A 10,516-nucleotide genomic window follows, 5' to 3' on the forward strand; every position below is an offset into this window, starting at 1 on the left:
TCCTCCTCGCAGGCAGGGAGGCGCGCCACGTCGATCCGGGAGGGGCGCCGCCCGCCGGCAGAAGCGGTAGCGGGCGCGCCGAATCTGGGGCCCGGGGGACCTGCATTGCCGGCGCGGGCGGCCAGATCTCCGGCGCCATCGGGCCGCCGCGCCACGGCATGGTGGCTGCCGCCGCCGCGCCAGATCCGGCACGCACGTCGCGCCCGCCGCTCACGCCGGCGCTCGACAAGCCCAACTCCGGCGCCGCGCCCCGCCGGCCCGCGCGCTCCGGCAGCAAGCCCGTCTCCTCGCGCTACCTCGCCTCCGCCGCCTCGCCGGCCTCCTCCACCTCGTCGACTTCGTCTTCGTCGTCCTCGTCCGCCTCGTCCCGCCGCTCCCTGTCGGCGCAGCGCGGCCGCGCCTCGACTCCACCGCCGCAGCACGCCACGTCGCCCACGCCCGTGGCCGCGGCGGCCACGGCCGCGACCGTGACGGCGACCACGATGCGGAGCCTCTCGGTGTCCTTCCAGGGGGAGTCCTTCTTCTACCAGACGTCGCGCGCGCCGCGGGCCGCGTCGCCGTCCTCGCCTGCCGGCCGGCGGGGCCCCACGCCGGAGCGGCGGAAGAGCGTGTCCTCTGTGCCGGAGGCCGAGAACGCGCGGCCCCAGCACCGATGGCCCGCGGCCAAGCCCAAGGCGTCGGACCCGCTCGCTCGAAGCCTCGACTGCAACCTCGACCGCAAGGACTCCATCCTGGCTGCCGTCCAGCTCCTCCGCCGATCCATGGCCTTCGACTCCACCACCTCCTTCCCCCCCTCTGACCATGCCGCCGCCGCTGGTCCTGACCTCTCTGCCTCCGACACCGACAGCGTCTCCTCCGGTAGCAACTCTGGAGCCGGCGATCCGCCACGCCGTGGCATCAGCGTGCCAGCGAGATTCTGGCAGGAAACTAACAGCCGCCTACGAAGACTTCCGGACGCAGGGCTGCCGCAACAGTCGTCTGGACGGAGATCGTTCTCAGACAGTCAAATGTCACCGAGGCTGCCTGGCCGGTCCCCGTCTCCAAGCCGAGGAAGCAAGGGGACGGCGAGCCCATCAAGAGGGCGAGCTGGGGAGGCATCACCAAATGGGCACATGGTTCAGACGGCAGCAAACGCGCCATCTATCATTAGCTTTGCTGCGGAGGTGAGGAGGGCAAAGAAGGGGGAGAACAGAATTGAGGAGGCACACAGATTGCGAATGCTGGACAACCAGCATTTGCAGTGGCGGTGCATCAATGCTCGGACAGATGCAACCCTTCTGGTGCAGAGCTTCACTGCCGAGGTAAATCTTAACCTATGAACTTTTCTATATATTTTTTGTTCAAATGTTGATAGCTTGTTGTTAAACCTAAGTTCACTCTAAAACTTCACTAGTTAACAAAACCAATTTTGCTGTCGTGGTTGCTTGCTTAATATTTTTACTGCAAATGTGCGCTAATTCTAGGATAATATGCTACTCTAGTGATCTAAAAAGTCTTATATTTCTTAGGACATTTAGTATTCGCTAACTGCCTTTTTCAGGATAACGGTTAGTTTTTCACAATCTACATTGATTAGCAGATGATTTGTAAAGCGAACATATCCAACCCTTTTCGGTCAAATGTAGCGATCCTAGCTATACTATCTCTGATTGTTGATAGAGGAGATGAGGAGAATCTTTGAACACACTGCATTTCACATGTATAAAGTATCCATCATTACTTAAGTTTGCCCCGGTCTGTTGAATCAAACTAAACTTGTTGTTTTGAACTTTGATGGACATAGTTGAAGGCGCAGGCTGACTGGCATGCACTTGTGGATGTATGGAAACATAAATTTAAGATTGGTTATTCATTAACATCTAGGCCCTATTTGAAAGTATGGATCACAGCTCAACATGTATTGTCAAAAATAACTGGACTAAGCTATTAGACTTTATGAGAACAAGGAGATACTAATGATGAATGATTATCCATCTCAAACGAATTGCAGTTAATACTATCTGATAAATCATGTACTTCCTTTTGAGTGCGAAGAAAACAAAGGGTACCAAATCAGGCATGGAAAAAGAATGATAGCTGTCCTCGTGGTTTGTGTAACTCATTTTTTCAGCTCACCATGGATGTCCTTTTTCATTGGTACTATAGGTTACTCTAGTGATTACTATGCGAATCTAGTGATTGTGAGGCTTCAGCTAAATCCTACACATGTCTACATGTATTTACCGCTGTTAGTGAAATCAACAGTTTATATTATCTGAAACTAATGGATATACACGCTAAAATTGGCAAATATGGAGATGCTTAATCACTTGTACTTGCAAAGCTATCTTTTGATGAAACTACATTGTATTTAGAAACTTCTTACATTGCAGCATAATTATATGCTTATGCGTAAAAGAATCGGAGAAGGCCCAGTATGTTTTTATTATAACAACTGTTTCCTATCTCATTTTTTTCATCAGAAAACCCTACACAGTGCATGGAAGGAAATATCAAAGTTGCGTGACAATGTCAGTTCGAAAAGGTGCAAACTCCAGCTTCAAAAACAAAAACTGAAGCTGTTTGCTATTCTTAGGGGAGAGGTATGTGATATGAGTTACACAGCTTATCTTATTACTTTTACTGTTTTATGGTTTGTATATGATTTTCTTTTCCTTTTATTTAATTTGTATAGCTTATTTATCTGACAGCTTTCATTTGACATGTTCAGATGTCCTATCTAGAGGAGTGGTCTCATGTCGAGAAACACCATTCAAGTTCTTTGTCAGCAGCAATTGAAGCACTAAAGGCCAGTACTCTCCGTCTTCCGGTTGTTGGTGGTGCAAAGGTGGGAATTTTCTCGTCAAACCTTGGCTGACTCGTTTTGTTTTCCGCAAGCTAACAATTGCTTATCTCTGAGCAGGCTGATGCCCAAGGTGTGAAGGAGGCTGTTAACTCAGCGGTTGATGTAATGCATACAATGGCATCTTCGATGTGTAATTTGTTGTCAAAGGTGCATTCCAACATCCTGCAAAGCTTCAATCCACATTTCTTTTCCTTGGTTTCGGTTGTTATATAATCTCAAATTGTCAAGAATGAACTCATCATTTTTATGTTAAACAAGTCCACAAATATAAGCTCCATCCCTGATGGTTGGCTTTGTGATAATGCAGAAAATTGTATCTATTCTTGATTTCTCTTATTGTGTTGTACTCCCTCCTAAAGTTGAGACACTTATTTTGGGACGGAGGGAGTATAAGATAATCTTTGGCACTATGACTTAGTATGCACATTTTAGTTATTACTCCCTCCGTTCCTAAATATAAGTCTTTTTAGAGATTCCACTCTGGACTACATACAGAGTGAAATGATTGAATCCATATGTAGTTTATATACATCCGTATGTAGTTTGTAGTGGAATCTCTAAAAAGACTTATATTTAGGAACGGAGGGAGTACTATTTATTAGGACTCTGTTCGGTATTGTGGTGTATTTTAATAATCCTTTTTGTCTTAACCAGCTTTTGCCCTATTTTATCGTTCCCTCGACCAAAATTCCTACTTCTGTCAGATATTTTTTCGGAACAGTTCATAAAATAAGTTGAGACCAACACACTTCAGTACTACATACTGGGCCTAGGTCTGCCTGGTGTCGTTGTTTTCGAGAACTACATTTTTCTTACTTTATATAGCTTAAGGTTGTATGCCATAGTCTGTTCTTCTAGTTCCTGATTTGTCTTGAGTATGAGCTCTAATTTCCAATCTGGATCTATGCGCTAATTGCTTTCTGATCCCTGTTGTAAATACATAATGACAAGTGGGTAGCTATTCTCTGCTACTATATTGATTCTTCATAAATGCAGATCTAAGATAGACAGATAGGATGTAATTACACTTGACAGTCTGCATGAAAAACAGGCCTGCGTTCTGTAATAGACCTACAATTCTGTTGTCGATTGTGAATGTAGTCTGCTTGCGTCTTTTGTGAACAGTTGGCAATAGGATGTAATTACACTTGACGGTCTGCATGTCCTTGAACAATAAGCGGACTGTCAAGACATTCATGTCATGTCAATGAGTTTCTTGTGGCAATCTCCCATTTCTTAACTTGTCATAAATTTTATTGATCCAGGTGGAGGGGACAAGCTCCGTGGTGTATGAGCTTGCGAAGCTTGCAACACAAGAGCAAATGCTGTTGGACCAATCAAGGGATCTCTTGTCCACGGTGGCAGCGATACATGTAGGGAGAACTTCTATGACCTTTGGTTCAGTTCTGGACATTGTTTAGATAATCGTGTTAACCTTACATACATTGCAACGCAGGTCAAACAGTGCAGCTTGAAAACTCACTTGCTGCAGCGAAAGCAAAGGCAGAGCCAAACACGGTGGTAGATCAGTTATCCGAGCCACGTTGGTGGTCACTACTAACATGACACGGCCTCATCTTTCCTCACTGGAGACTACTACTACAGGTAATAAAGCTGTAACCATTTGTTGGGTGTGAAGTGTGTCCCCCCTAATCCGCTCGACCGATCCCACTGAGTGTAGCTGATTCTTGTAATTTTTTTCGAGTGCATATCACCATAGAATGGCCTCCCCCCTCTTTGTCTGCGGTTTGTTTGCAGCGGGTGTATACAGAGAGAGAACCTAGTGTTTGACCAAAGATAAGCTTTGCTGTAGATATGAAAAAGCTTAGATTGCTTGTTGTCGTCGTCTGCGTGCTGAGTGCTCGAGTGCTGGTTTGTAATTCTGGGAATGGAAACAACTGTCTGTTTGATATAGGCGTTTTCATGGCCGATTAACGTGGAGATTTGTTTTCCTTATCATAACCTGCCCGTTTTTCATGCTTCTGCTGCAGCATTGGTTGTTATGTCTGCGTTGTGTGAAGTGCTCTGCTTGTTGTAATACGCACGCTGGTTACTTGGCCCTCTGTGCTTCTATTCTCTTGTTGGGGTTGCATCCTGATGCAGTAATTGAGAAGAAATGGTAACGTGAGATGTGTGTGGCATGTTAAATGTGGTACGGGATGTGGATCCTGCTGAGGTGTGTAGGCCACGTACCGTAATGGAAGGCCCGGACGGCGTCCGCGTCCGCCGGTTGGCGGCGTGTCACTTCACAGGCAAGCCGACACAGCAGGCCACCGTCCCCCGTTGGCCGTTGCCCACGCGCGGCGAACGTACGTGCCCACCAACCATCCTGTTCGGCTGCCTCCGCCGGAGAGCGACGGTATTTGACGGGCACGGCGACAGGGGCACCCGGCGATTTAAGACCGGCGGCCCCTTGCGCCAGCGTTGCGCGTAAAAACAGTGCCGTGATACGGAGGGATCCAAGGCGTTTGTTGGCTCTGGTCTCTGGTCGTTGCAGCCTGAACAGAAACTGGTCTTTTAACATTCCAACTCGAACCCCATGCAGCATCAGCACCACCCCCTGGTTGTCCCTCGGTCGCCCATCGTGGCGGGCGTCAGGACTCAGGACTGTGCTGCGGGTCGTGCACTGGAACGAGTTTTTTCTCATAATATTTTTTTATTTTAGGGGATGATGCGAGCTAGTTTTGCTCCTGCCCCCTGGCGCCGACGCTGGGCCGTATGCCCATGTGTAATTTAGGCAGCAGGCTGAAGCCTCAGCCCATCAGCACATCATGTCTGCGAGTGGCATGTTCTTGCCTAAAAAAAAGTGGTGTCAGGACCTAACGACGAGAATCTTAAGAATTACTCCTTCCGTCCCAAAATTCTTGTCTTGCATTTGTCTAGATACGGATGTATCTAATACTAAAACATGATTTGATACATCCGTATTTAGATAAATCTAAGACAAATTTTTTTGAAACTCCACGGGGGGAGTAGAACAATGTAGACAGAGACTCAGTTAAGTTTGAATTCGTAGTCCCCCGCAAAAAATAAGTTTGAATTCGTAGTTGTTGGCGTGAAGCTCCCAGTGCCATCCATTTGCGATCTGACGCTCCTCTTGCGCCCGTACCGCTTCATGGTTTCTTGATGCTTTGGATCGCGTCCATCGTGCATCGGACGGTTGTAAATCTCGCGCGTGTCGCTGTTTACCTTTCCGGCAAAGAGAACAATGTCTACCAGCTCGAATTTTACTTTCTTAGAATGTGTTTGGTTGCAGGGCTATCCTCCCAGGGACAGGGATAGCCCCTTTTTAATGTGGTTGCCACCCGTTTGGATCTGGGCGAGAAGGGATAGAGGCAACCAGATGCTGGGAATATTCCTGAAAAAAGGGGCTATGGTCAACCGTGAAAAACTGGCGGGTGGTGGCAACCACCCCCGCGCGTGTGTCGCTGCAGTTGCCCGCGAATCGGTTTTCTGCTATTGCGAGTGGCGAGGCATGCGACCTGCCGGGGTTAGTGGCGGCGCGTGTGGCTGCGGCCGGCCGGCCGTTGCGTCGGGTGCGCACAGGCGACGCAAGCCGGGGTTAGCGGCGGCGCGGCTGGATCTCCGGGATGACGACGGCTGGGTCTCACGCGGCCGGCGATTGAGGGTGGCGTGGCGGCTGCGTGCATGGAGCTGGATCTTCCTGCCGGTGTTGTATGCACCGTGTTCATGATGTATTTCCCGCTGCTGTATTTCCGTCCATCGATGAAACAGAACATGTGTGCTGCTCTATTTCCTGCAGTTGTATGCATGGATGTGTGCGTGCTGTCCAGTTGAGGCGTGCTTGATGTGTGCTGTGCGTGCGTGCATGATGTGGATGCATGGGTGCTTGTGTGTGTTCAGTCATGTGTTGCTGCGCTATGTTCATGGATATTTTTTTCCTCATGTGTGTTCACAACTTGCAGGACATCACTTAAACCAAACATTTACAATAGCTATCCTCAGTTCATCCTTTGAACCAAACAAAAGAAAGGCTAACCTCACCCATCCAACCAAACAAAAAAAAGGGCTATCCCTAGCCAGGTGGTTGGGGATACCCACAACCACCCTAGCCTATCCCTCAAACCAAACACATCCTTAGTTTTCCTTCATTTTGTAAGGCTATAAAGCCCCGTTTCTGGATCGGTGGAGAACCATATCTTGTATTAGGGTTTCCCCCTTAGCCGCCAGTGTTCCTGGCCGGCCTTAGGTTCCTCTTGATTTGCATCCAAACTCTCATAATCATCCAATAAAGTTGCTAAGATTTGAGTGTTTCAGTTAACTTGTTTGAATCTAGTTCTTCAGACCGACTCAAGTCTGACAAGTGGTAATCAAAGCTTGGTTCATCTCCTCGGCATCGCGAGATCTGCTGCCAAACTGGTGTTGGAGGAGCCATAAAATACTTTACTCGTGGTGTGTTCCCTGGCCGTGTGTGGCGGTGGCGACAGTTTGGTACAGGTCTGGAGCTGGGAAGTGGTTACAGAAACACACCATTTCGGCAGTAAAGTCCCACCCTCCGGATCCGGTGTACTTCTAGGGGCGCGGCGTTGGCGGTGGTAGGATCAACGGCTAAGGTCCGATTGCAACTCTTGATGTTGTATAATTCCCTCCTTTACCAGAAGATCATCAGTAGTGAGGTTACTTGGCTCCTTGCCAGTTCTAAAACCCTCCCTATTCTACTTCTTATCACATGATGGCTGGCCCAACCGACTCTTCCATGGATAACTTGGAAGTACATTCCTTGCAATTGGATGTCAAAACCCTACAACAACATAGAGAGCACGACAGGCAGGACTTTGAGGATTTCAGAGAGCATGTGACAAACAACTTCCAGTCACTCTAGAAAACCTTAGGGGAACTACAGGGAACTTTAAATCAGTTTATCTCTCTAGTTTCCCTAAACCAAGAGATAACCCACCCAATACCCAAGATGTTAGTCAAGGCAGTGGACAACATCAAACCCCTCAAGGCTCTCTCAAACACCCAATAGATGAACTTCATACTCCACCAAAGGCTGGCTCTGTAGTCCTTGTTGACCAAAAGACTAGAAAAGAGCTCAGTTTGGATGGTAGCAACAAAATTCCCTATAGACACCCTCATTTTGCTCAGAACAAAAACAATGGCACTGAAGCAAAAGCTACCACTTGAGGTCCTCAAGCAGGAACTGCACAACAAATTATTCAACTAGATCAGGAACAACTTGAAGACCCTACTCAGCAACAAGAAAAAAGAGTAGCAAATATGCCAAGAGATCAAGGTCAAGACAACAAAAGACCTCTTGCCATGATCAAGCCAGCAAAGTACAACATCCCTAAGTTTGATGGCAATGTCACTGACCCTTGGATACAAACTTTTGAAATGTACTTTGAAGCTGCAAGAACAACAGCTGAACATAAAACTGAGATTACAGTTACATACCTCAAGGGCCCTGCTATTGAATGGTGGAGAGGAACTGGGATAATTGCCAACACATTGCCCTAATACAGATTTTTAGGTACCTTGAAGGCGGATCCTCTAAAACTTCTATATGTGATAATGTGAGGACTTTCCATGATCTTACTCAAACAAGCACTATCAATGACTATGTACTGAAGTTTGAGCAGTCCATGAATTTAACAAGAAGGGATAATCCAGCTCTACCTCAAGATTACTACAAGACAAGGTTTATACAATAACAACAAAACAACAACAACAAAGCCTTTAGTCCCAAATAAGTTGGGGTAGGCTAGAGGTGAAACCCATAAGATCTCGCGACCAACTCATGGTTCTGTCACATGGATAGCCAACTTCCACGCACCCCTGTCCATGGCTAGTTCTTTGGTGATACTCCAATCCTTCAGATTTCTCTTTACAGACTCCTCCCATGTCAAATTCGGTCTACCCCGACCTCTCTTGACATTATCCGCACGCTTTAGCCATCTGTTATGCACTAGAGCTTCCCGAGGCCTACGCTGAATATGCCCAAACCATCTCAGACGATGTTGGACAAACTTCTCTTCAATTGGTGCTACCCCAATTCTATCTTGTATATCATCATTCCGGACTCGATCCTTCCTCGTATGGCCACACATCCATCTCAACATGCGCATCTCCGCCACACCTAACTGTTGAACATGTCACCTTTTAGTCGGACAACACTCAATGCCATACAACATTGCGTACTACAAGACAAGGTTTATAGCCAGCTTAGATGACAACATTAAACATCATGTCTAGTGTAATGAGCCCCTTAACTTACAAAAGGCAATATAGCTTGCAAGGAGGATGGAACAGACACAACCACATAGAAGAGTTGTAATACAGAGCACTATTGTTTAACAGGTTAGAAGACAGGTGCAATTTGATCCTGCAAAGCGTGGCCCAACTAATAACGCCTCAATCATACAACAAGCTAGAGTTAAGGGCATATTTTACAAATGCATGGAACCTTGGTTTCCTGGTCACAAAAAGTGTGTAAACTTGTTAACCAAGATCAAATACAGGCCTGCAAGTAGGGATGGCAATGGGTACCCATTACCCACATACCCTGTGGGTAAAAACTCTATTAGGGTAAGGGTATGGGACAAAAAGTTACCCATGGGTATATAAATATGGAAATCTGAAACCCATCAGGTAAAGCGGGTATGGGTATGGATCATATAACCCATACCCACATACCATGTACCCATATAAAATATGTCAAACATGGCCAAATTATCTCTACACTTTGTCATGAATTTGTGAACTAAAAATGTATGACTATGAGTTCACGTTTATGACTATATGACGTTGTTTACGGGAAATGACGTTGTTTATCAAATGTGTTGTTGTTTATGGGAAATGATGTTGTTTATTAAATGTGTTGTTGTTTATAAGTATGTGTTGCAATTGTAATGTGTTGTTGTTTACAAATTGTGATTTTATATATGGTGACGGGTAAGGATATGTGGTGGTTTCACCCGTACCCAAATCCAGCGGGTGCCATCCCTCCCTGCAAGATGCATGTCTTGCAAATGCTAAATTAGTATATTACACTAAAGTTGCAGATGACAGTGATACACCACCCCTTGTTGAAACCAAAGATCCACCCTTACAGATTTCCATGCATGCTCTCAGGGGCATAAGATCTTCCAAACTCAGTTTCACTATTACAAATATTGTTGGGAAATACTCCTGCTACTGCATTAATTGATAGCGGCAGCACTGCTACATTTATCACACCAAAAATGGCCAAGCAAGCAAAGTGTGCTCTTACTCCCACTAGAAAGAGAAGAGCAATTGTAGCAAATGGTGGAGCTCTCTGGTTTGAATATTTCTCTACGGTGCCCCTTCCATACAAGGGACTAACTTCTCTAATGATTTTAGAGTTTTACAATTGCAAGGATAAGATGTAATCCTGCGAGCCGATTGGATGGCCTCATTTAGTCATGTAGAATTAGATTTTGAAGAGATGCATGTGCAAATCACTCTAAAACAGGGGAGAAAATAATTATCAAAGATGAAAGTCTCCCTAATGTAACTATCCAAGAAATGGACAGTCAGGAGTCCTTATCAGAAGAACCAGTTTCTGGAGTTGTTCTACTCCTCAACAAAATTGCTGCACAGGAGCCCGTGAAACTATCATACGAACTCCAGTTCAATAGCTCTTAGACAAATATTCTCCTATTTTTGGCACACCAACTGACCCCCAAA

The 10,516-nt window shown here is 46.6% G+C and overlaps 1 protein-coding gene across 1 annotated transcript; it reads left to right on the forward strand.

The window, feature by feature from the left end:
* Nucleotides 1-6: 6 nt before the first annotated feature.
* LOC123093058 (protein SNOWY COTYLEDON 3) lies at nt 7-4,804 on the forward strand. The gene is made up of 6 exons (XM_044514941.1): nt 7-1,301; nt 2,463-2,582; nt 2,711-2,827; nt 2,903-2,992; nt 4,111-4,218; nt 4,302-4,804. The coding sequence occupies exons 1-6, from the start codon at nt 159-161 to the stop codon at nt 4,368-4,370; spliced, it is 1,647 nt and encodes a 548-aa protein (XP_044370876.1). The 5' UTR covers nt 7-158; the 3' UTR covers nt 4,371-4,804.
* Nucleotides 4,805-10,516: the final 5,712 nt, after the last annotated feature.

Source organism: Triticum aestivum, chromosome 4B, assembly GCF_018294505.1.
Source record: "Triticum aestivum cultivar Chinese Spring chromosome 4B, IWGSC CS RefSeq v2.1, whole genome shotgun sequence".
NCBI classification, from domain to species: Eukaryota; Viridiplantae; Streptophyta; class Magnoliopsida; order Poales; family Poaceae; genus Triticum; species Triticum aestivum.